At 40.4% G+C, this 26,659-nt stretch overlaps 2 protein-coding genes across 8 annotated transcripts in view; one reads left to right on the top strand and one right to left on the bottom strand.

Moving 5' to 3' along the window:
- Nucleotides 1-240: 240 nt before the first annotated feature.
- LOC121634766 (retinoic acid-induced protein 3) lies at nucleotides 241-9,164 on the top strand. Of its 2 annotated transcripts, none has more exons than XM_041977685.1 (4): nucleotides 241-300; nucleotides 6,155-7,330; nucleotides 8,276-8,331; nucleotides 8,455-9,164. In XM_041977685.1, the coding sequence occupies exons 2-4, from the start codon at nucleotides 6,208-6,210 to the stop codon at nucleotides 8,542-8,544; spliced, it is 1,269 nt and encodes a 422-aa protein (XP_041833619.1). In that variant the 5' UTR covers nucleotides 241-300; nucleotides 6,155-6,207; the 3' UTR covers nucleotides 8,545-9,164. The 2 variants fall into 2 exon arrangements, with proteins under 2 accessions (XP_041833619.1, XP_041833610.1); XM_041977676.1 differs by lacking the exon at nucleotides 241-300 and adding an exon at nucleotides 5,246-5,537.
- Nucleotides 9,165-12,745: 3,581 nt separating this feature from the next.
- Nucleotides 12,746-26,659, bottom strand: part of LOC121649356 (RNA binding protein fox-1 homolog 2-like) — a 53,428-nt gene continuing 39,514 nt past the window's right edge. For 3 of the 6 annotated variants that reach the window (XM_042000150.1, XM_042000124.1, XM_042000160.1), the window contains 7 exons: nucleotides 24,779-24,866; nucleotides 24,378-24,434; nucleotides 23,598-23,751; nucleotides 22,449-22,491; nucleotides 17,321-17,421; nucleotides 15,592-15,667; nucleotides 12,746-14,275 (listed from right to left, as the gene is read on the bottom strand). In XM_042000150.1, the coding sequence (XP_041856084.1) occupies nucleotides 14,231-14,275; nucleotides 15,592-15,667; nucleotides 17,321-17,421; nucleotides 22,449-22,491; nucleotides 23,598-23,751; nucleotides 24,378-24,434; nucleotides 24,779-24,866 (564 nt within the window). In that variant the 3' untranslated portion in view covers nucleotides 12,746-14,230. Of the gene's footprint in view, nucleotides 14,276-15,591; nucleotides 15,668-17,320; nucleotides 17,422-21,943; nucleotides 21,987-22,448; nucleotides 22,492-23,597; nucleotides 23,752-24,377; nucleotides 24,435-24,778; nucleotides 24,867-26,659 lie in introns of those variants that run through there. The other 3 variants (XM_042000140.1, XM_042000130.1, XR_006012102.1) reach the window with 3 other exon arrangements.

Below are 26,659 nucleotides of genomic sequence, written 5' to 3'. Positions count from 1 at the left end.
TTGTTGTTTGACAGAAGATGAAAATATGAACTCAAGTCGTTATTTTCAGCCTGAACTAGGTGCTGCGCTGGCAGGAAAACCAACAAACTTGATGATCAAACAAACTAGAAACAACACCAGAGAAACTCACAAAACAAGTATACACAGCAAGCTATAATGAGGACCTGCCAAACTTTCAGGACGGGGATGAGTAATTAGGTGGATGGATGCAGGTGGCTGATAAGCAACAAGAGACAGGTGGTGATACTGGGATCCAAAGAGTAGATGAAGATAACTGAGAGCATCTAGAGGCAATGCCAGGTAAACTCAAACTCACACGCAACATGACAAACTAAAGAACAAAACCACTAACAATACAAAGCAACAAGAAACAGAACAAAAACAAGAAGCTTCAAACTGAAAACCCCAAAACAAAGTCCAAAGAAACAAGCTAACACCCAACAGCACAACAACCAGGAGGGTTTCAGCACTGAAAAAGATTATGTAGGCAAATAGTTATTTAAGAAAACATGTTTCTCAATGTAAATTTACAAGTATTATGGCGTTTTCATTATAAACTGAGTGTATTAACATTAAAGGGATATTTTGTCTTTGAAGTGAAGTTGTCTTTTTCTTAACGCTATGCTAACTGCTACTCCGAACCACACAAGCAAATTTTCACTGTATAAAACTATTCAAACCTGAAAGGTCTCAGAGCTTTGGGTGGCTGCTGTGTAAAGGGGTTTTTACTTTTGGATCTTACTGTTTTTTAATCTGTCTCTATTTTTTTAACCCTAAAATATTCCTGTGTTTTTTCAAACTTGTTGGGGATTATTTTTGCTAATTTGTTTGCGCTCTTCTGGGCTTTTCATTCATTTTTACTGTCTTCCACATCAAGGTTAAACTCAGAGATACTTGTTTAAAAAAAAAAAAAGGTTTCCTGTGAAATGTGTGTGTCACACAAAACCACTGAAGACGTTGCGGTATATGTGTCCTGTTAGCGCTGCTACACAAATACACCAAAAACAGAGAGTAAGACATGGAGCAGGTGCATAAACTAATATGATGAGAATGAACATACAAAGAAGAAGATGGCAGAAATATTACCCAAAAAGACAAAATTTGTGTGGATTTTTCTTTCACTGATTTTACTTTACAAGCCATTTCATGCTCAGTAGCTTTTGTAGCCCAAACACAGCAATGCAATCCACTGTTGCACCTGTGCATGGATTGTAAACAAAATGGTTAGGTTTTCAGAATTATTCACTTCGGGATCCGGTGTCGTAAGTTTGTGTTTTTGGGCTTTCAAAAAGCTGGTTCCATGTAGACGAAATGTCCAACTTTAGCAGATTAACCTAAACTTGTCTTAATGAGGACATGCCTTTAAGAATCAGCCGGCAAAACTTTGTCACAGTTGATCAGGTTGTAGAAAACCTTGAGCTGTTACAGTGATGTGGAGCATCTGACAGTTTTCAGTTAAGAAGGTAAAATAAATGTATATAAAATATATAAATATATATGTAAATATATATATATATATTTAGAGATATATTTAAAAATTCAGATCTGAATTGGTATAAAACTCTTAAAATTTGCTGCTGTGTGGCCCCCTTCTATTTAACTCTTAACTTGGCTCCTCATCAAAGATCCCTCTGACTGCTGTCCTGTTCAAAAGTGCTTTATAGACTAATCCAGGCAAATACTTGAAGTATAAAAAGTATAAAAAGTTGTCAATCTGACACTAAATTCTGGGTTTCCATGGTGCTGTCAAGCCTAACATGTCGCAACAAGTCATGCTTATTATGCTAGTTAATGCTAATGGACTAAGAGACAAAGGGCTGGTCTGCTTCTGAGAGTAAATAATTTAGGAGATGACATGTTACTGAGCCTAGACCGTCCACACAAGGACAAAAATGTTTGGACTTCAGCTCTAGTCTCATAGATTATTGTAAAAGCGTGGAATTTGCATGACACATTCAGATAAATGTATGTTTTTGTGTTTAAAAGAGGAAATATGCATAGAGCAGATCAGAAAAATGTCTCATTTACTAAACCTGATGAAGTTGTATTTCATTCTGGGCTGAGACAAGGAGAGATTCTGCTGTTACACTTTGCAATGATCATGTTGACGTTGGACCCTTAAATCAGACACGCTGGGAACTTTATTCTCGCTGCTGTTTATGTAAATAATTTTATTGTAGTTTTCAGAAGACTATGAAATTGGCCTAACCACTGGTACATTTTAATCCAGGTAAACAAACACACAGACGCATCGTTTCACCGCATGCAGGCAGGTGACGCTCCCAGTCGCTCATAACTGTCCCTTTATGAGAGACCTGGAGTTTGCATTTTGTTGCTTATCACAAGCTAGGTGATCGATGAAATAATCTTAAAATACTGATGAAAAAAAACCCCAGATATTTAATTTATTAGGATCATTGGTCTGCAGTGATTGAGTACAACTAATTACTCTAGCTAGTGCAGTATTACTACAGTACTTAAACTGAAATGGGGAGGAATGTCGAGTGGAATTTTTTATTCCCCGTGTTTCTCTTTTCTTTATTGTGGTTGTTGTTTTAACCAATAACTAACAGACACAAAAAAAACAAAACAACTCATTGGCTCACCTGCCCTGCTTTAACAGACATCCCGTTCTTAATCAAATGAGTTCAATATGACGTTAGCCCACCCTTTACAGCTATAACAGTTTCAGCTCTTCTGGGAAGGCTTTCTACAAGGTTTAGGGGTGTTTATAAGTATTTTCGACCAGTCTTCCAGAAGCACATTTTTGAGGTCAGACACTGATGTTGGATGAGAAGGCCTGGCTCTCAGCCTCCGTTCTAATTCATTCCAAAGGTGTTGTATCGGGTTGAGGTCAGGACTCTGTGCAGGTCAGTCAAGTTTATCCACACCAAACTCGCCCATCCATGTCTTTATGGACCTACTTTATGCACTGGTGCACAGTCATGTTGGAACATGAGAGGGTCATTTTCAAAATGTTCCCACAAAAATAAAATTCCAGGGAACTCCTTTCCCTGGAACTAAGGGGCCAAGTCCAGCTCCTGAAAAACAACCCCAAACCATAATGCCCCCTCCACCAAACTTCACACTTGACACAATGCAGTCAGACATATACTGTTCTCCTGGCAACCGCCATACTCAGACTCTTCCATCAGATTGCCAGATGGTGATTCGTCACTCCAGAGAACGCATCTCCACTGCATCCAACGCTTTGCATTGCTTTTGGTGATGTATGGCTTGGATGCAGCTGCTGCTCGGTCGTGGAAACCCAATCCATGAAGCTCTCTTCAAAAACTGTTCTTGAGCTGATCTGAAAGCCACATGAAGTTTGAAGGTTTGTAGCTATCATTCACAAAGGTTTGTAGAAACAGTATGCATGCCTCGGTGCTTGATTTTTATACACCTGTGGCCATGGAAGTGATTGCAACACTTGATTTCAATTATTTTAATAGATGAGTGATTAATTTAGGCAAAATACTGCACATTCATCAGTAACTGCGGACCACTGCCTAATGTTGCCAGTCTAGATATTCATTCTGCTGTCAGTGTTGGCAGACAGCAGCTGGTACCAGGTTGCCAACACAAAAATGGCAGAACAGACAAAAAAAGCTGTCGGATTTGTATTGTATGGATAAATCTATGGATGTAATGGACATGACAGACAGCCAAATTTAAAGGACTGATCAGCATGCCAGACATGATTGTGTAGTTTATTTTTAGATTATCCATTAGTGCTGCATATGTGGAGGTTTTAAACAATATGCTGCTGTAGATTTCCAGAATATATGTCCCATTCAACTGGTGCTTTGTTTGGGATGAGATTTGGTGACTGAGTAGGCCATCATATATTCAGCTTACAGTCATTTATAAAAGAAACTGATATGCTCATTGATAGATTTAATGTTATTATGCTGAAACAAACCAGCCGAAAAAGGGCACAATCTGGTCATGAAAGGATGGATAGACAGCAACGATACTCAGGTTGGGACCAGGATTTAAATAATGCTCAAAACATATGCAAACCCCATTTTCAAAAAAGTTGGGAAACATTATGCAATGCAATAAAATCTATCATTTGTTCAAACCTTTATACATTTATTTAACAAGTTCAAATTTCAGTTTATTCACTAAACTTGTGGATGTTTTCTGACTGAGTTTGCAAGTGGTGAGACACGCCGCATCCTTACCATGAAAGACGAGCCTGTGGTGGATGGTCCTTTTATACCCAATCCTGACACCCTCACCAGCGAACATTTAATTTAACTGTAGCATCATTGAAAAAGCCAATATTTGGATATTTCATAAATATTTGTGACTTTTATGGGTTTGTTTTGAAAGAATTAGTAAATTGCTGCTCTTTGTTTTGAAAACTTAACAAATTTTCCAGAAACTGTGGTTGTAGAACTGGAACACAGTTCTTAAAGTGAGCAGGGATGGATTCATGCTTTCAAGTTGTTTGTCGAACCCTAAGCCATTTTATAAGGACTTAACAAAAATCCATTGCTATTTTTGGCTTTTTATTATCAAGGGATTATACACTTCCCAGTAAATCCTAGTGTTGGTTGTGTATATAACTAGTTTTTACAAAGCTTAAACAACCTGTTGAACATCAGTTACCTAATCATGAGCAAAGTCTTATAAATGTTTGGCTCAAACTACAAATTGTCTCATGCTTACACTGACTGTTGGGTAAGTGGAAAAGTCCTGGAAAAGTATATTACCTGAGACTTAAGGCAGCCTATTGGTGCTTTTGAAATATTAAGTAGATATTGATGTAACCGCTTACCCATGTATGTGCATCTGTTCTGCTGTGGCAACAAAAAAGCTTGAAAAAAACAAAAACAAATAAAGGTCCGTCTCTCCAGGATTTGTGAAACTGGTGTATTTAGAGGCGAAGTATGATTTCAGATTAAACTAAACACACCCTGTGAACACTTGTACAGACATGAGCTGGAGTGTTTTGTAGCGACTTGCAAAAAGCAACAGTCAAAGCATTCTCTAGTCCTGATCTCGCTCCCCCCAGGGCCAACTACCAAATTTCAAATGCTGTTGCTATGCTCCTGTTTTGTATGACGGTGACACCGGGATGAGTCAGTTGGACTCACCTTAACACCTTACCTCAGAACATTATGACACAGTTGCTTCAGACACAGATACAGTATCTACCTTATTAACCAATGGGATGCAAATTCCTATGGGAATTTCAGAACCATGGAGGTGGGACTTTGCTGCCATCATTACTTCCAGGTGTATGAGCCCCACCTATATTCTCAGGGAGGGACCTGGGCAAACAGAAAGGAGGGGTTTAGGAAGGAAGAGTGACTCGGGGTGCAGGTTTCAGTTGATGCGAGGTCAAAAAAATCCTTTCTTCTAGTGACTTCTTCTTCATCTTGTAACTTTTCTGTTGTTTGGACTTGAAAGAGATAGCAGCGCTTCATCATGCTAAGAGGTGTAATGAATGCACAATGCGAGATATTTAAAGTCAAACTTTAGATTTAGAGTTGTAGAGTCTAAATTCACTTCTGAAAGGATAAAAGGTAAGTGACTTTTTTTAAAAAAAGTTCTTCCTTTTATAATTATGCTTTACTTTGTCTCAACTTTTAACTGGCAACTCATCAGGAAAATGCTTTGTGCTTCATATTCAAATCAGTAAATCTCTGTGATCTTATAGTGATTTGGAAACATTTTTTAAACACATTCACAAAAAGCAGGTCAGAGTCGGTGTAGAGATCATATTTGTTCAGTATTAAATCTACCAAAAGGTCATCTTTAAATCTTTGACAAGGGAACAAAGCCTCCACTGTAGGCTGCAGGAAGTAACAATCATCTATCAGGAGTGAATATCTCTGTCCGTCTCTAACCTCCAGTCTGACCTGTACAGCGTATAATAAACTCGATGTGTGAGAGATCTTTCTGTCTTCTTATTATTCTTGCTCTGCCTCAGCCTCTCCTTTTGTGCAGCTTTTATTTTCTCTCCATGGCTTTCACCCCGATCACTCACTTCTCTGCTTTGTTCTGGCATGTTACACTCCCTGCTAAACCTCTCTCCCTTTTAGCTTTTCCACACTGAGGTGTGTTATTTCATGTTAAAGCTGAAGAATCAGACTTATTTTCATTGATAGGGACTAACATAGTGTCTATTTTTTTGTCACAGGAATAACAACCGGCTGTATTAAAGGAGATTTAGAAAGGAAGACTGAATCCTGAATGATGGCTTTTTCATCCAAAAAGCACAAATCTGTTTTCCCGCTCCTCTTCCTCCTCTATGCCCCTCTCACTTGTCTATCCCAGTCAACCAACAGCAGCTCCAACAGCAGCTCAGTCAGTCCCACCAGTTCCTCTGATATCACCACCCCGCAGAATGTGCGAGGCTGCGGCACAGGACTGGATCCAGTATACAGGTATCTGTGTGACCGCCGGGCAGCATGGGGGATTGTGTTAGAGACCCTGGCCTCTACAGGCTTCCTCTTCAGCATGGGTCTCCTGTTGGGCCTGCTGCTGTGGTCCTTGTGCACTTGCATATCATCCCGGCACCAACGCAGCAGCATCGGGGGCGTGGTGCTCTGCATGTGCATGTTCCTGCTGGCCACAGCTGGGATCTTTGCCATCACCTTTTCCTTCATCATCAGCCTCACCCCTCAGACCTGCCCCACCAGGATCTTCCTGTTCAGCGTGCTCTTTTCTCTGGCCTTCTCCTGCCTGCTGGCTCGCTGCCTCGCTCTGCTGGGCTTTGCAGCTGTCCGTGGCTGGGGTGAGCCCGCTGTGGCCCTGGGGCTCTTCATCGTGCAGGTCATTATCTCAGCCCAGTGGCTTATCATCGTGCTGGTCCGGGACAAGAAACCCTGCGAGTACAGCCAGGAGGAGTTTGTCATGCTCCAGATCTACGTGCTGTGCCTTCTGGCTATCGGTTTGATCCTTTCCCTGCAGGTCTTGTGTCGCTCCTGCCTCACGTACAGCTACAGCTACACAGGGCCCACCAACCAGCAGTGGAGGGTCCAGGCCATGCTGCTCTGCCTCACGCTGTTTGTCTGCACCTGCATCTGGGTGGTGTGGATCACTATGCTGGTCAAGGGGAACTATGAGATGGGCCGCCGGCCGACTTGGGATGACCCACTAGTGAGCATTGCCTTGGTGGCTAATGGCTGGGTATTGCTGCTGGGGCATGGGTTGGCCCAGATCACCTTCTTTTGCAGAGGGGAGGCCACATCTAAGGATCTCCCTCTGAGCTTTGAAGGCTGGACCAGCCCTAATGCTGATGTCCCCGGACTGGGAAGCCAGAAAGAGGGAAGAGAAAATGGAAGCTTTGAGAGTGACGGTGAAAACAGGAGAGGTGAGTTGCCGCAAGTTGATAAGGGGAAGCACTTCAGAGATATCAGAAAAGGGACTGTAGGTGCTTTCATGGCTGAGAGATGGTCCAAAAGGGACTTGACTTCCTGTTTTCCACCAGGAGGAGAGTAAAACTGTTTTTGCACAAATGTAAACAGTCAGATTTGATTGTTTTTGTTCAGGATTAGATTGCAAATTATTTCTCCCATTAAATAAACAAATTGCTTCAGCCAACAATCTAAGCGCTGATATTATTCAAGATACCATCAAATTAACAATTAAAACAAATGTGTTTACCAAAGTAGCTGCCAAGTCATTATCTGACAATTAGCTGATTAACTGGATGATTAGTTCAGCTGCTCTCCTATGAACAGTTGGATAGTTAATCAAACAACACCTTAGATTTCATTAGGTTTGTGTGCAAACACCTTAATGTTTAAATTAAGCAGAAAAGCTGTAAGATACATAAGTAAAATGTTTCTAAGTTAAATGCTTTGGAGAACTCAAACAGAGCACCTAAGTAACTGTTTAATTAACTAGTAAAGACACTTTAATGATGATAATCCAGATTTAACAGGGATATTACTCTCTCTGGTAGATTTAGTGGCAAGATCAAGATTTTAAAGCAGGATTATCTAATGGTCTATAAATAGTAGCCGCCTTACATGGAAGCTGCACAACTTCAGTTTCAAACTTAGTATGTGGGCGGGTTTTACTTGTGTTTATAACATTTCACCTGTAGGAGAGTCACAGATTTCTTCTTAAACAAAGTCTTGTCTTAAAGTCCTAAAAGGATTTGATTCTACCCAAATCTTAAAGTAACAAAAACAGCATGTTTGGGTGTTAAATCCAGGTTAATTGAATGCAATAACATCAGGTCTTGTTGTCCATCTTTGTGATGAACTATGATGAGCTGATTATTAGCTCACTGTATCTCGTCTCCTTTCAGGCAAGCGAACTGAGCCGAAGCTACGATCGCCCTATGAGTCTGCATTCTCCATGAAGGCGAGTATTAAAGCAAACTGATTAAACGCGCTCTGTAATTACACTCTGAGCAAGGCTACTGAAAGCAGTTTATTGTGGTTAGTAACTGTCATGACTTGATAGATGTATGATTTTGTGTTTCAGGAGATCGACCCTGACAAAGATTACAGCATTCCTCGTCCTCAGACCACCAACTACAGTGAACCGTATGATGACTATTATGGACAGGATTAAAATGACAGCTATTGTCATGATTGTTCACAAACATAAAGTCTACAGCAAAGCCAAAGGAATAAAGACGGCCAAGTTGTGCACTTTTAAATATGCAAATGTAAATATTTATGTGTTTGATGTAAAATGTTCTGCTGAGGTTTGTTGCCAAGACAGAATGGGAAATCTACATTATGTGGAAGTGAGTCTGCTTTGGGTCTGGGTTGTGTCTTACTCAGAGATAGTGTATATAAAGGCCCTAAGGTGATAAAGAAGGTGTGAGGCTGTCGGTCTGCGGGTGCCAAACTGCTGAGCAGAGCAGTGATGCCATGAACGGGGGCAGAGCAGGGCAGAGAGGACAGAAAACAAGAGGAGAGAGAGGAGGTGAGATTGGAGAGGAAGACATTTTGGATGAGATGAGACAAGACAGAAAGGAGGACAGGAGACTTGTCAGCACTGTGGGACAGCTCATGCCATCACTGATTAACATCCTCACATTCAAAGTCACAGCTTGAGGGATCTACTGGTGTTCCTGAATGAAAAGTTATTTTTTTTATTTGGACATTTGCTGCTTTTTTCACTCATTTTCTATCCAGTCCTTGTACCGGTCCATTTTAAGGGTTAATTAAACCATTTAACACTGACCTATGAGTCATTCAAGGATTAAATAAGGCACCTCACTCCAAAGAAAGAACCAGTTTTGTGTTTACAAAAAACTTTATAGGCCACTTAAAGAACTAACTTTAAATGGTCTCTTAAGGAACTTTACCACCAGCCTGCTGCACATAATTTATCTCCATAGTTGCATCTATTAAAACATGACAAAACATTCTGATAGATGCAAAAATACTGTTTTTGCAACAAGGTGATTCCCAAAGAGCTATTAAAGCGTGTCCTTCAAATAGTGGAGGAAGAAGAGCAAAGAAGGAGAGGCCTAAAAAGTCAACAGCATCTGAAAGTGATGTCCTAACAAAACAGAGGGAAAAAAATCCAGCAAAGACCTGAAACAGGACCACAGAGATGCATCTTGATATATCTACTGTTCACTGAAGCCTCATCTGAAATGGTCTCCATGGAAGGGTGGCTGTCAGGAAGCCATGCTTAAAAAGGGGAGTGGGGAGAAAAGGCTGAGGTTTGCCAAATGACACAAGAACTGGACTGAAAACCAGTGGCAACAGGTCTGAGGATGTGATAAATCCTCCCCAGAGTCCAGACCTCATCATTTATTGCAGCAGTTTGGGAACATCTGGGTAGATAACAGAAGAAAAAGTAGAAAACATCCAAAAGGAGAGCTTTGGAAAGGCGCTTGTCTAAGAGCGATCAGACGGTGTTAGAGACCAAATATTCACTTTCAAGTTGGTAAAAATGGTAAAACATCTGTTTTGCATCATGTGCTGCATTTCCATTTGTTTGCACTCTTCCATTTTTTCCTGCTAATGAAGGATAGCACGAAGCTCGTGCATTGGGCTGGATGAGGGATACATGTCTCTTTACCACAACACTTGCAGAATATTTTACAAATAAAAAGTTGTTTAAAAAAATATAACTGTTTTCTTTTTCTGCCCACAAGCTGCACCTATGGAACATTTTTGGTCGATTAACCTCAGGCACCCACTCATCCACACATGGAACTCAGTTGCAGTGTCATAGCTTCACCACCAGGTGGCAACATTTGTGCACTTCAAGAATTATAGAAGTACTCCAGCAGTAGTTATCAGATCAGAGGCAATGTCATCACAAACCTTAGCAAGTTGATGGCATTTCTCTACATTTGTTCATGCTTTCCTACCATGACCTCATGTGATCTACCATCCACAAAGGTCAGCTCCCGACACCAGGCACAACCTCTTACACTCACTCCTTTTATCACACAGCCCTCAATCTATTCTTCCAATTAGCCAACTTCAATTACTCAAAAAGAGCATGCCATCAAATTGGCAATTGGCCTCTTGTGCATTAGAGCAATTAGTAGGGATATGAGGTTTCCTGCCACATCCAACCCATTTACAGCCATTAACTGCACATGCAATTAAAGCTTGTTCCAGATTGTTTCCCCCCATGGCTGTTATGAGAAAGTTTTGGAGGCAGCGGAGGAGCTTATCGCAGCAGAGGATTTGCTTTTTCTGGAGGGATAAAAGTCAAAAGTGGACACCAACCCAGCGTTATTAGTCGGGCTGCCTCCATCAATCATTTGATTCGCATGAGCTAATGCAGAGATGAGGAGGGTTTTTTGGGGGACGATCCGAGATGTGATTCAACAGTCAGTTTTACATTCCTGTCCTGTTTAATCTGAACTGGTTCTCCAGCTCATGTTGCCCTAACTGGAATCCTTCATGGCACTCAGCCTGGACAGAAAACGATAAAGCCATATCTGGAAAAGAAAAGAATTAAAACTTTTACGCAAGCACCTGACCCTGCAATCCTGTGAACAAAGAATTGAAAGACCAGAATAAAAACCAAACAGTTTATTTATTATATACATTCAATAATAATGGAGAATAAACAGAAGGCAGACACAAGGATGGCAAAATAACAGTGAGAAAATACATGTCACTTATTGAAGAAAAAAAAATTAAATGAGCTTTTAACAGCATGTGACCCAATAAAAATACAAAAAAAACAAAACCAAAAACCCTCCACATGCAATCAAAACCCATTTATTAAACACATAAATCCCACTGGGTCGACTCGAGCACAGCGCAGGGAGGACTTTTGCTTCTGTGGCTGTCCAGCACACCTCTGTGGTGAGTTCACGGCCTTCCAAATAAGATTTGCTCCAATTAGCAGAGATGACAACAAGCTAACACAAACAACACTGCAGAGTGAGGTGGAGATGCTGCCGTGTGAGCATCTCCATCCCTTAAAAGATCACCATCATTATCGTTTGGAGCTTCATTATCACCATAAAAGCAAACCACAGGGGTCCAGACAAAGCAAATTAAACCTAAACCATCTGATATGACTTGTGATTACCATGACGACCACAGAGGCACAGAGCAGAGATAACCTAGATTATTGCAGGAGGCTGACTCAGGTATCATAGAGCTGCTGTGGGCCACTTGAGTCTCTTATTCAGATGCTTCACACTGGACTTTCCTCATCACACCTCACCATCCTCCTCCAGCACTATGATTTGAAGTCATGCACAAAAGAAAGACTGACACTGTTCTACTCTCCCAAAAGCATGCATAGCAACACTTCTGATAATACTTGCAAGGAACGAAAAGAAAAAAAGAAAAAAAAAGAAAGGGAGGTAATGCTCATCAAAAATATTCATTGGACTTACTGCACAGTTTCACAATCATACAAAACGACATACCCCTCGTCACGCTGTCCGCTCCACCCTGAGCGCGCCGTACCCCCTTAAAAGAGACAGCGGGGGACGTTGTTATCCTGTCAGCTAATGATTAACGGCTCAGCTTCTCACCTCCACCTCCAGCAAAACGCCCACACGTTGTTCCATTGTTCAAAAAGGTTGCCACTGCTGGGCCGCGGGGGCCTTTTTTTTTTTTATCCCACATTGTGCGACCGGCCCTTCGGTATTTTGGCCCTGCTGAGAAAAGCGATTCTAAATATCCTCTCGTGTCTACACGTCTGTCTTTCAGCGAATCCCTCATGTCTCCATCTGTCTGCAGCAAATACCTCCAAAACAATCTGTGTTCACATGAAAGCAGAAAAAAAAGCACCAATAAATTAAGAGTGACTCTAATTTTAAGTGTTTGCAGGTCAGAAAATCTGAGTTGCTGCAACTTTTAAACATTTATTTTGTTGTCTTTTCTCTTGAAGATGCTGCTTTAATAACATTTCCTAGCTGCTACATCTCCGTACTGTAAAAAAAAAAAAAAAATACAGCTTCAACCCACACTGTCAAATATTGCAAATAAAAAAAAAAGAAAAAAAAAAAAGGCAAAAGTAACGGCAAGACACAATCACAGAAAAAGATACATCAGAACAAAAATGTGCTTTCTTCTTAAAAATCTTTGGAACCAAAAAAAAAATAATAATAATAAGGCAAACAATAGCAGTAACAAGTTTGCGAGCAGGTGGAGATGAAGTAGGACAGGTGTAGCTGGTAGTTTGGTTTACCAAGTCCTTTCACTGATGCCTTCAGATGCACCGGTAAGGACAAAAATGTAAAAGTATTCAGAAAAAGGAATTCCTTACAGGGCTTAAAACTACATATGCATGTGGATAAATGAATTTAAATATGACGAAATCCCCCCCCCCCCCCCCTACGTCATTACATCAGCTGCAATGTGCTTCACTGTTTTCTAATCTGGGCTTTTCTGTTGGGATCTCCTGTTCTGCTGAGCTGGGATCAGACACAGTTTCTGTCCTGGAGCCTGTAAAAGCTCTGGTTCCCATTTCACCGCCTGGCAGATGATTAGCTTCTCGCCGCTTCTGCTAAATCTTCTTTTTGTTTGTGTTCTTTTGTCCCATCTGATCCGTTCGCTCGCTGCTATCGCCGCTGCAGCTGGAATGTCTTGACGGTTTAGGAGTCAGAAATGTACAAAGTCCTTATTTGGAAGAAGCGCTAGCGGATCAAGGACGAGCCACAGAGGGTGGGGGTGGGGGGGGTGAAAGTGTTTCAAAACGAACACGCGTGTGGAGGTCAGTTCACAGCTGAAATGAGCAGAGGCAAATTTTCCTTCTTAGTGCTGAAATCACTGAAATGTATTAAGGTGAGAAATAAAAGGACGAAAAAAAATCTGATGCAGAAAAAAACAAAATGCATTGATTTTTTTTTTTTTCATTTTTCTTTTTTAAACTTATTAATGGCAACAAAAAAAAACACAGATGAAAGAAAAGCTGAGGTACTGCAGAAAAAACATTACTTGTTTTTCCTTGTCATGTTCACATATAAGCATGTTTGTAATTTATTGGATTTCCTTTTATACTTTAGAAGTTGTAAAACTTTTGAAAATGACAAAAAAGAAAATCATTCATGGTTGTTGTCAGAGATAACAGTGGTTGCTGTCAGTCAGATTCTTCTATGTTCCCTTCAGATTAATCTTCAGTATTCTAGTTAAAATAAAAAGAAATAATTCCTATATCTTCTGTATCAAACACTCCATTTGATTTATCTTTTTATTATAATATAATGACAAACCAGAGGGTTGATGGTAGTGGGTCGTAGTTATGTGTCTATGTAGTGTTTAAAAACATGGGTACCTTTTTACAGTAGCGCTGTGGCAGCTCTATCATTCGCTTCAATAAATGGAGAGAAAACGTGTACTTGTTGCTTAAAGTAAATGTGTGTATACAGGTCAGATTACAGGGCAGTGGATACACCGTAGAGTTCAGCCACTTTTAGGAAAAAAAAAGGGGGTTTGTAGTGTGTCGGATCACACAGGAACAGCCGTCTCTCTCCTTCCGGGTCCCATAGTGTTTTTAAAAACATCCCAAAAATCCTCCTCTGTGACTCCAAGTAGCAGCTCCAGCTTTTTTTTTCTTTTCTTTCTTTCTTTTAGAAGTGGGAGATGCTCCTGGAAGTTTTTTCATTGATTCCATGTCAGCGACAGACAGAAGAGTACAGAGTTTGACTTGATGATGTGGCAATGACCCATCCCGCCACAAAGGGAAATAACAAAAAAAAAAACAAAGTGTGAGTTGTCACTATAGTCTGCCTGCAGAAAAATGGAGGGGAGCTCCTGCCAAACAGAGCTTGAGAAAAGGGATTTTTGGAGCAAAGTGAAATTCCTTGTGGTTTTTAGTAAGGAGCAAACCTACTGTATCCTGCTCGGTATAAACTGGCCTGAAAGACAAACAGACAAAGTTGTGAAATAAAAACTTTGAACATCTGTTGTAGTAAGTCTATCCATGAAATGCTGTAAAATACACAAATCATTTATTGTACAACACAATTTCAAGAAAGTTGGAATACTGTTTGCATTGTAAGTAAAATAAAATTCTAAAATTCGAGACGCAGTTTGTCTCAGATTGGTAAACCTCTGCTCATTTTTACATCTGAGAGACTCTGCCTCTCTGAAATGCTCCTTTTATACCCAGTCATGTTACTGACCTGTTGCCAGATAACCTAACAAGTTGTCACATGCTCCACCAGTTGTTTTTGATTTGTACCAATTACTTTTCCAGCCTTTTGTTGCCCCTATTCCAACTTTTTAAAAAAATGTGTTGCTACCATCAGATGCCCGTTTCCACCAGCAGGGCCGTGTCGGTTTGGTTGGGTAAATCCTGATCTCTGTTCCACAGCCAACCGTACCTTTATCTGGTATCTATCTGGCATCTATTGCCATTTCAGCCGAATAGCAATAGATGCGCCAGCTACGTACAGCATGACATTATAGCAGCACAACGTCTTCTTTGAGTTATGAGGAAGAATGCGATCCAGAAACAAAGGAGGAGAATGGTGGACATCCAGAGGATTGTAATCTTCTCTTTTTTTAATGAGTTTATTTATCAGGGACAATTCAAACATAAGACATATGGAACCACTGATTTTGCATAGAGAGTATAAAGCATTAAGCTAATTCGTAACTCTTGTCCTGAATGGAAAATGGAAAGTTTTCTAGTTTTGTGGCTTTAATGAACAAAAAATTCAGTTTATTCAAACACAGTGCTGTCGCTGCTTTACTTTGTCGGACAGGAAGTGATGACTCTTTCGACCAATCAACAGAACGCAGTCTGTCAAGCTCCACCCTTTTGGGTTAGATTGGTAAAATTGGGACCCTGATGGGGTCGGATATTCTGGTGCTCTTCCCAGTTTTTGTCTGCAGAAATGCAAAAAAATACGCACCAACCCGTCCTGTACTGAACCGGTCCCCGTTGGTGGAAACGTGGCTAAAATGAGCCTGGTTAAAAATGAAAAATAGCTAAAATTTTTCCATAAAATGGTAAAATGTCTCAAGGTTCAACACCTGATATATTTTTCTGTACTATTGGGATTCAAATCTGGGTTCATGAGATTTGCTAATCACTGCGTTCTCTTTAAATCTAACAGCACCCCATCTTGTGGAATCAGGGTGGTAAATGTACTAACATCAATACAGCATATGCTTAAAACAAAGCACTTTAAAAACAAAAAACAATGTCATGTAGTTTTTTACTCACCATGGCTCCCACTCCGTAAGCAGCAGCAGCTGGAGCTAAAGCGTGGTAAGGGTCTGTAGTGTACACCCGACCATAACTACAAATACAAGCAGAAAACAGAGTATTTTAGCTAAAACATGGACTTTTCTGAGGTTTTTTTAAAGCTATTTTCAGACATTAATATATATGTTGGCAACTTTTGATGCACAATGAGGTAATGTGAGTCTTTTGAAGTGACTTATGAAAACATGATTAATATATTCTGTTACTGTTGCTCTGATGCAAACCTTAACTAATATTTTTTTAAGAGAGATGAGGATTTCTCTTGCAACTCTTCCAAAAAAAGACATTTTTATTCTGGCTTTTTTGAATTATACTTTTTTAAATTTATCACGCCTATAGAGTCTGAGATGCATCTCATGGGTCAGTTTTTTTTTTTTTTTTTTTTTTCAGTATTTTAAGGTTTACAGAATCTGATTTTGTTCTGTCAAAGCCATATTCTCAAGAGTAAAACCCACTAAGTAGCTTGTTCTGCTGGTTTCTACTGTCCTCTTTGCCTAGTTTGGAACAGCTTCTCATTTCATCCCTTTCTCACAGTCCATGTAAAGTAGCGGGCCAGCCCAACGCATCGGGTAGACGGGCTGGTTCCTCGAACTTTCTACGAGATACATGAGACTGTCTGACCTTGACCTGTCTGACCTAGGTGGAACTCGGATGGTTGATTTGGCTCTTTATGTCCCGTAAACGGGGCTCTAAATCAACTCTTTGATCACCTGCTGATGTGGCTCCTATATTTCTAAATTTAAAGCCAGGATATGAATACAACTGGGTGCAATTAATAATATGTTCTTTCAATATTTTTTTCCCAGCAAGGAACAAAGCAACTTTAGCTCTGAACCCATCTGAAATGATCAACTTTACACTATATCTTAGTAGATTATTTTACATTACGTAATAACCATTAGCTGCTCAAGGCTTGGGAATATTTAATTAGAAGTCAAAGATGTATTAAAGTAAAAACACAATCATCTTAACTAAATAATCCTAAACAGTAATCTGAGTAAAAAATGCCTTCAGAGCCCCCCTCTAAATCTCTGACCTGCATGAAAGCAAAATATCCAGATCTCAGTGGCTCTTACCAACATTTTGTCATCAGCATGCTCCTCTACCTCCTTTCTTTTCCTGTCACCAGCATCAATCTTTGCACAGTCCAACCACTAGCCAACATCACTTACTTTCTTTAAATTTCACTCCTCATTCAGCTGCACTTTGTTCAGGCAGTACTGTGTAAACTATGCTACACATGCTAAAATAAGCAGCCAGCCAATGGATGTGTGACTCTGGTAGAAAATTGTTCATAGGAAGTGTAGTAAAAGCACTGCCGCTTGGCTCTAACCACAGGGGCTCTTATTTCTACTCATGGTACTACAGATGTAGCCACAGTTTAGATTTTTCCAGCATATACCAGCAAAATAAAGGAAGATCCAGCTAATAACTAGACTAATAAAAAGCACACAAAGAACTATGCATGAGCCTGACCCCCTTATTGCACATGACACAGGATGAAGCAGGTACAGCTGACAGAAAATGACCACAAGTTCACTATGTCTGATAGGTGAAAGATATCAGATACAAAGATCCAGATCCTGAGACTCCTGATTCTTCTCTGTGCATCATGTCTGTACCTTGGAAGCGAACCATACAGAAAGGTGTGTTTATCTTGTCAGCGAGTGTCCTGGGCTGACCTCACCTGTCACTGTAGGCAGCAGCTGCAGCGGTTGCTCCGGTTACAGCAGCAGGTTGGGCGTAGCGATAGGCGGCAGCAGCGGCAGCAGCAGCAGGGTACCCTCCCTACGGACGGACACACACACACACACACACATACATAACAATACTAAGTCGTAAGCATCCAAGGAAGCTGCAGCTATGATGTCTAAATGAGGGGAGATGCAATTAACTGACATTTGCATGAGTTAAGTATTAAATACTGGTATGTAATAAACACATACATGCAAAATTAGGACTAGTGAATGGTTAATTCAAGATGGAATTGAAATAATTTAATTTAAACATGTTTATGTACCACATAAACAGTGCAAAATATGTTTCCGTGTGCTCTGAAAATGTAAAGCTTCAACGTGTGTGAGTATTTGTGTACTGCATTTATGTATAAGGAGAGAAGGAGGTGTGTGGTGCTGGCGTGGAACAAAGAGCACTCTATCAGTGAGAGAGAAGGGGAAATTGGACTGCCAAAGTTATTGTATTACCACTACAAGAGAGAGGGGCAGTGAAAACAGTGGGAGGAGAAAATGTTCACACACCTCAGGCCACATAAAAGCCTCACTGTCTTTAAAGGACACAAGTAATGAGGAGATGCATCAAACAAAATCCTACAGACTGAAGACACTAATGGATGCCAGTGTTTATGGCACATTTGTTACTATTATCTGTTCTTTCACATGAATTAAGGTAAAATAAAAACAGAAAAATGGAAAACAAAGTCACACACAGACCCCACACAATCCTGCACCGACTCTCAAATCATCTCCTTGTGCTGAAGCTCTGCATGCAAGACCCAGTGCTACAATTCAGACCCTTAAACATAATTTAAATAAAAATAACCTCTTTCTCACACACACACACATGTACATGCAACACCCCACTGCATTTGGACTTGATCAGAATAAAGATCAGCAAAGCACAACAGAAACACCGAAGCATTATCTGAGACGCCTGCAGGACACGGAGCAGAGGCGAAGGGTTGAGGAAGAAAAAGAAAAATAGGAGAAAAAGGGTTATAAAGGGGAAAGAACGAGGCTCTGAGAAAGTCTGCATGCAGCAGCTGATCAGCACATGCTTTAATTATTATCCTGGGAGGGGCAGTTAATTCAGGAAGAGAGCATGTTCTCCATTTCAACTTCAGCCCCTTAAGGCAGAAGCTTCTCACTCCGCTGACCGGAGCTTATTGTTAAACCAGACCCTCTGGATTTAAAGGAATAATGCAGGAAACCTTTTGCAAAAACACTCATCATTACATCCAATTTAAAAGCAAAATGTATTTTTTTTATTTATACTTAAATAAAGATTACAGTTAAAAGTTTACATACACTTGTAGAGGGAATAATAATTCTTTCTGCTGTTGTTTTTGGGACAAAAGCAACATATCTGAAGGATTAAACTTTCCATTCTATATATATAAAAACTCAATGGAAAAAAAAGGATATGAACAGACTTATGTATACACACACACTGGTCACTTTATAAGGTACTCATGCACAGTTGCTCGTTAACACAAATACTTAATTAAATAAATTCAGTCATGTAGACATGGGAAGTTCAAACTGAGCATCACAACACGAGAGAAAAGGGATTTAAGTGAGTTTGAACGTGGCATGGCTGCTGGTGGAGAATGGGTTAAGATGAAAGAAAGGCAACTGGAAGTCATATAAGCATCTAACTAACAACACGTCCAGCCTTGAAGCAGATGGGCTGCAGCAGCAGAGGACCACACCGAGTGCCTCCCGTCAGCTAAGAACAGAAAACTGAGGCTATAAATGTGGAACTGCCCCCCCCCGCCTTCATATTTAGACCTCAGCAACTGTGGACATTTTTAAATCTTCTTTAAAGACTTAGTTTTACAATCTTGCTTTTAAACCACTCTGAGCTTTGGCATTTTTATTTATTCATTACCTTTTTTGCTGATTATTTGTTTCATATCCATTTTATTATTATTATTTTTTTTTTTTTTTAAAAAACATACTTAAAAATAAAGTTGACTTGACTATAATTCACACAGAGTCACAAAAACTGGACAACAGAAGATGTTGTCTGGTCTAATGAGTCTCCATTTCTGCAGCTACATTCAGATGGTAGAGTCAGAATTCGGTAGAAACATAAAAACATGGATCCGTCCTGCCTTGTAATGGTTCAGTTGGCTTTGGGATGTGGTGGAACGGGAGATTGTCATTGTGGATGTGCAGCAACTTTGTGATGCTCTCAGGTCAATATGGAGCAAACTCTCTCAGGAATGCTTGTTCACCTTGTTGAATTTATGCTATGAAGAATTAAGAGGGTTCTAAAAGGGCATCTGACCTGGTACTAGCTAGGTGGGTCTAATAAAGTGGCTGATCAGTGTGTAGAATATGTTCTTTTAGACAACATATCACAAAGCTTGAACACAACCCTCGCTACCATCTGATAGACATCACTGCCAGTTCTCCAAAACTTATTCCCATCCCCATCTACAAAACTCCCCTGATGTAATAAAGTTCAGGGTAAAAACAGACTCATAAATATTCTTTTATTAACTTCCCAAGCCTGTTTTATCTTGTCCAGGGTTTCAGAGAAGCTGCACCCAATCACAGCTGACACAGAACGAACAGGCCTGTCACGATGAATTAAGTTGTATAATCACAATTATTTGAGATAATGGTGATGTCTGTATAATCACCAAAATCATCTTTATTCTAAAGTCTAAAAGGCAAAAAGATAAAGACGTATAAAAGTGTTTATATGCATGTTTTTATATAAACTTTCAATAAATTATTGATAAAAGAGTTTAAAGCAAAGCATTGACTTCAAACTGAAGAAAGACACAATTATGTTTATGATAAATAATCTGGAGTGGTGCACAGTCGCCCTGCGATGGACTGGCTCCCTGTCCAGGGTGTACCCAGCCTCTCACCTCCTAATGGTTGGGATAGGTTCCAGCTTCCCTGTGACCCTGAATTTAACTAAGCGGTGTAGAAATGGGTGGATGGATTCATAAACTATCAGCACACAAACACTTAAAGTCAATTTAGAATCACAACAGAAAAAATCCCTCAGGTACTGGGAGAAGACCAGTGTGACCATAAATAATCGGATAGTGATTCATAAGTTTGTGTGTTAATCAGCCCCTCCAGGATTTTGTGGTGTTTTTGTGATTAATGTGACCTGAAATGCTCGATTTTGCAGCAGCTTTTTGTGAAATGTTGACAGAAGTTTCAGTATTTTATTTAAAGTTCCAGAAATTAATTTAAACAATTATTTATGAAGTTCCAACATTATTTATTAAAATAAGTACACCTGGAGCGTATTTCAGCCGAATGCTTGTAAAGCTGCAAATTATTGTTAAAAGAAAGAACAAAATAAATAAAATCTGTTATCACATTTCAGATAGTCTCCTGCAGCGTTCAGAAGTAGAAAAGTGTTTGTTTTTCACTAAAATACTGCACGAGGTACAAAATAGCTTTCGTCCATGATTCCAGTCTACACGGGGAATGCAGTTTCAGGCTCTGAGTCTTTATTTGAGCATTGATTAACAGGAAAGCAAGCGAGAAATAGAAGAGGTAGCATGCAGCAACAGGCCCCAGACCGGGATTCAGACCTGAGCCGACGGCTTTGAGGAGCTGCTGCCTCTGTTTGCGAGACAGCTGCTCAACCAGTTGAGCTAAACTCCTCCCTGAAGGTTGCGGAGATGTCATGCACGGTGCTGCGCTGTGATTTTAGATGGTAGTTAAGACACATTTCTCCCACACACGTCTGCACGTTAATCAGAAACAACTTGTTACTCATGTTTTTCTCAGCTTGTCTTCTTGTCGGTGCTCCTGATGATTGTCCGCTTTGTTTTCATACAGTTATATTTCTTTACAGGTATATCAGGTAACATAGACGAGCGCTGAGATTTGTCAAGTTGCAGCAATTGGACAAAATTGTGCAGAATTTGTGAGTATTGGCTGAATTTGTGTAAATAGTTGAGATTGCGACATTGCACATCTCTGGAGGGACTGGTTAAAAGTGGAGGGACAGCTGAAGCTTGTGTGTGTGACAGAGAGAACAGTGAGCTACATGCAGCTCTGCATAATAAAATAAAAAAATAAAAAAAAGTGGCCAGCTTAGAATTATGGTTTTTTCTTTTTTTTTTTTATAAAAGGTAACTTCCAAAATGTCACAAAAACACCAGCAGAAAGCTTTAAACTGTCATAATAAAAGTGACTGATAAGAGTATGTAAACATGTGTTCATAACTGCAGGCATATTGGTATTTTTTGCCAGCAGGAAAACCAAATAAATCCAAAAAAACTAGCCAACCAGACAAAAGATCAGGTTCTCTTTTGAACAGACTGGAAAGAAAAATATACACTCAGTACGATTTAGTAGTTTAGTCGGCAAACAAACACCTTCCTTAACCACAAGTAAACAAACTGCATGTTTAAGTGAGTTAGTAGAAAAATAAGTCAGAATTCAAAGCAGCTGTCATTTTCTTTCTTTCTTTAAAACAACTAAAAGACAACATGGTCCAAATCAGATCAAAGGATGATTTATAAGTTCAGAGAAGGTAGTAAAAGTCAAACAATGCACACTGTTGGGTTTGATGTTGATGTTGACCCTACCTGAGGCAATCTGGGACTAAGGACTGAGTCCTGAAACACTAGTCTATAGAGAAAACAGAAACAACTGTTGTCAACCTGGATTCAGTCACTCACACACACACACACACACACTTCACACACTCATACACTGATCCACGCTGCCGCATCCGCCTACAGAGCAGCCTTTGTACTGGTGTTTAAAATCCTCCATCCTATCATTAACATGTCACAGTTCTTGTTGATATTTTCTTAAAAACTGGTACAAAAGAAAAAAACTAAAAATAAACAACCACAAGCAAAAATCACTTTATATGATAATAGTAAATTGGTGGCATTTTGTGTTACTATCCACTTCTGGGTCATGAATTCACCATTATGCAGGCAGCTCTGTGCAGCGCATGACTGGATGCACATGCAGAATCACCCTCAGAGGAAAAACAAATAATAAAATTTAAAAAAAAGAGCAGGAGGAAGCCGTGTGGGGAGGGAAAGAGATGTTGTGTTGGCTGGAAGTGAATTTACTTACATACAAGTCTGCAGCTCCGTAAAACCCATCCTGATACACCACGCTGAGAAGAGGAGAACATAGCAGAGAGGAGGAGGAGGAAGTGTGGGCAGGTAACGGGAGGGGGAGGGGGTGCAAATGGAGTGGTGCACAGTCCCAAAACCCAGGGTGGATGAGGATCACGACACAGCAAAAACAAAGAGAGAGAACAGGAAGAGAGAGGAGAGAAGAGAAAGTAAAAGTGGTTATTTCACACCCATGCAGCATGCAGAGGAAATACAACTTCCATTTAAGCTCCACAAGTGCAACTAAAAGCATTAGACAATGCACTCGTGGGGCTAATATATTAAGCTCATTGAACTGAAATGAGACCATAAACTGCTATTGTTCCCCAGCTTTAAGAAAATTAAGGCGATAAAGGCCATTTGGATTGGGTCATTTTACAGGAAATGATGCCTGGGAGGTGTAGTTTTCAGTGGAGCAGATTTGGAGAGTGTATTTCCTGCATCCACCCCCCCCACTCAATAATCTCATTTTGTTTAGCTTAGCTTAATCATATCACCATTAACTAACCGCCAGCCAATAAATCAGTCAACTCAGCTTTGATCAGAACAGTTGTGAACCCATTAGACAATTGTCACACCACAACATGCACAGCACACACAGTGAGGGGACACACACACACACACACACACACACACACACATAAAAAGAACATGGTAAAAGTGAGTCATTTGTAGCAAATCTGTGAACAAGGTGACAGCATTTGTATAATGACTGAGTGTGGTCTGTGTGTGCTTATGTAAATCTGCTGACAGTGGTATCTCTGTGTTTATTCAAATGAACCTTCAGTGGTGCAATCCCATCAGTTCGTCACACTCCACTGAGCAGCTTATGAACTGACTAACACTGCCAAGTGGACTGCTGAAAAGAGTGAAGTGTGAGTAATGTTTGAGAGGCGAATGAGCACAGCTGTGCCACACAGACCTGGTCAAATAGAATTTGGAAAGCAGTTCATGAAGAGTTGCTCAATAGATTTACATAAGCACTCCACTAAACAGGTTTTTGACTCTTCTAGTTTCTAAAATGTGCAATGTAAAACCGGCAGATCTGGGGCAGCTACATGTGAAGTCAACAGATGTTGTTTATAAAGAGGCAGATTTTGTTTACCCAGGGTAGGCAGGGATGGCAGGCTGCGGCACAGCAGCCCGCACGGCGCTGTAAACGGGCCGGCCCCGGCCCCTGAGGTGGGCGCCGCGAAACGCTGCTGCTGCTGCTGCTGTCGTGGCTGCTGCTGCTGCTGAAGGGTAGGGGAAGCCAGGGACTGCAGGGGAGAGGTGGTGGACAGAAAGACAGTGACAAATTTAGTGAAAAAAGTGACCATGTGACTGAAAACGTAGGGGTTTTGTAGGGGTACAAATGCATCTTTAACCTTTAGCTGTTTAAACGAGCTTCACCATCTTGGACAACTGGAAAGCTGTTGTGGATTTGCGTTATATGAGCCATCATGTTGCAACTCACCCTTTGATCCAGGTCAACAAAAATATTTTGTTGTTGAGATGCACTCTAAATATCAAAATAATGTAAACTGTTTAATGTAGTGGATCCAAAACTTTTTGAGCTGCGACCCCCAAGATAACAATCATTGATGTTCTCGGCCCTCTATTATTTATTAACCTCATAATTACTTTGTTTCTGGAATCACAGAAAAGATTTAAATTAATCCCACATCAAAATTTACAGTGTTGCCCAACACCCAAAAAAACAGACCAAAATATCCTTTTAGTAGGCCAGAGCCTGAGAGCAGTAACGGTGTCAGTAAGAGAAGAGCTTGGTAAGCAGAACTTCATTATATCATCATAATAATGATATTATTCAGGCGGGAATGTGACAAACGTAAACATGGCAGTAGATCTCTGCAGTAGGTGGACAGATGCAGGACTGACTTACCTGCGTAGATCTCTGGTCCGTACACGGCCCCCACCATAGGACTCAATTTCCACCCTGCTGATAGTTACAGAGAGGAAAAGAGGAAAAAATGAACAGGAGCTGTTTAAGAAGAGTACAAAATACTACAACCCTGCTGGATTTGAACATGCATATATACTACATATGTAAACGTTCGTCCTGCAGCTCGGCTGGTGATCTTTGTTTCTTGGTAAAGAGACTTTGTTTTTATGTGACAGACTCACTGCAGCACACTTTGTACAGGGATGTGTGTGTCTGAACTTGCAGAAATGAGCTGGGAACATATGTATTTATCTCTGCTTGCCTCTCCCTGTGTACCAATGCTGTCTGGGTTATTAGGCCAGCTAGGCTTCATTGTTAGTGTGCGTCATTGTGGCTGTTACCATAGGGCAGCGTGCTGAGAGCCTCTCCGTTAGGGTAGGGGCTAACCATTTTCTTGTTAGTCATCACCCTGGCGGTGGCGTTATTCACCTGGGGATGGAGGAGCAGACAGTCAAGCACAGACACAACAGCTCAACACAGGAAAGAAAACAGCACACAAAGTCAAATGTAGGCCAAGGCTGATGTATGTGTTTGCTCTTATAACATTATAATGAACACGCCTGCTGCTACCGTGAAGCATTATGACTGTCTCCATTCTCTGCAAATTTCTGAGTTTGACAGTTGTAATTTCTCGAGATGATTTATAGCTGCAGGCTTGTTAATAATGAACACTGCAGTCATTTAGAGCAATGGACAATTTAGCTGCGTAAACATCTCATTTGCAGTTTCAATCATTCGGTTCTATGTAATTAGTGTTTTTGTCATCAACGATAACATGAGAGTGGACTTAAACTTAGCTGTAGCCCACCAACATAATGTGATGTGAGTGGTTTCTATGGTGCTGAATTCATCGTCTCGCATTTGACTTCTGGAGTTAAGAGTTGGTACACACTCGTAGGGGGGCATGTACCTCTACAGAATAGCAAGAGGCAACATCACTGGCTAGAATATAAAAGTCAATGTTGCTGTACTTTACCAGTGACATGGCTGCTAACTCTTTATGGCTCTCTGTATATGCTGGTGTGAACATCTATGTTTGTGCAAAAGTGGATGGAGATTGTTATGGCAATTTTCAGCCATGCAATAAAAAGCAAGCTGTGCAGCAGAGATTTAATGATTCACTATGGAGGGATGTAAAAGGTGGCACGGCAAATGAGCTGTGCTGTTTAGTTTTTTTTCCCCAGCATGCACAGGTAAAACTGTTGTGAATCTTTTAGGTGTGTGTGCATGCTCGCTGACATTTCTGACTAATGCTTAGGCATTTTCAATTCAAGATGGCCGATAATCTTCTCTATGAGCATCAAAGGCTCCCACTCCAGTCCCTTGATCTATCCACATCTCCCTTTGATGGGTTTTAAGAGAGGGAGACTGTAGCTCTGCGTAATAACCCGCACTGTTCACGCGTGCTGTCGAAGTTGCATATTCGACTGTGTGCCGAGCTAAAGATTAATGACCTTTTTGGTGAGATGAGCAAAGAGTGTGTGCGACAAAAGAAAGGGGGGAGAGTGAGGAATGAGAGTGCTCATGTGTGCATGCACGCTGTGCTACCATTTAGAGGGCCATTAAAGCCTCGACTGCTGCTCGCATTGCCTCTCTCTGTGAGTCATGTTCTTTATCTGCAGCATTTCATTCGAATGGAAATGAGGTTTACCCCATTTTTCCCTCATTGCAGATGACAAGGTCAGTGGCAAATGATTCAATTAGCCTAGCCTGGCTAGCTGTCTGACACAACTGTCCATGCACTGAGGAATGAAAGCATTCTGAAATGTAAATCAAGTTAACAAATCCACATAATGTAAACAGTTTTGCAAGGGAATGAGATTTTGTTCACACCTGTTCAGGTTGTGTGTTGACAAGTTATGTGAGTCTGTGTGTATATATGTGTGTTTGAGTCATGCGTAATTAAAGAAACTGGGTCGACAGGAACACATGCAAAAATTCAACAGAGACCAATATGGAAGGCAAATTGCAAAATGTAAATGATTTATAAGACATCTTTCTCATCCTACTTTTGCTTTTCCCAGTCCAGTTGGGACAATAAACCCAGAAAAAAAGGAAATCACATTTCCATATGAAACCAAACTTGTGGGGTTTACATACCTAAAATAATGTAAATAGAAATAAAAATAAGAAGATATATTTAAATGAAATACAAAAAGAGAGGGAGAGAAAGAGGGGGGTGCAAAATTTCGTTTGACAAAATTAATCATATTACACAGAAA

Source organism: Melanotaenia boesemani, chromosome 2 (genome assembly GCF_017639745.1).
Source record: "Melanotaenia boesemani isolate fMelBoe1 chromosome 2, fMelBoe1.pri, whole genome shotgun sequence".
Classification (NCBI taxonomy): domain Eukaryota; kingdom Metazoa; phylum Chordata; class Actinopteri; order Atheriniformes; family Melanotaeniidae; genus Melanotaenia; species Melanotaenia boesemani.
Note: the sequence above shows the minus strand (reverse complement) of the source record. Positions and strands in the feature narration are given on the sequence as shown.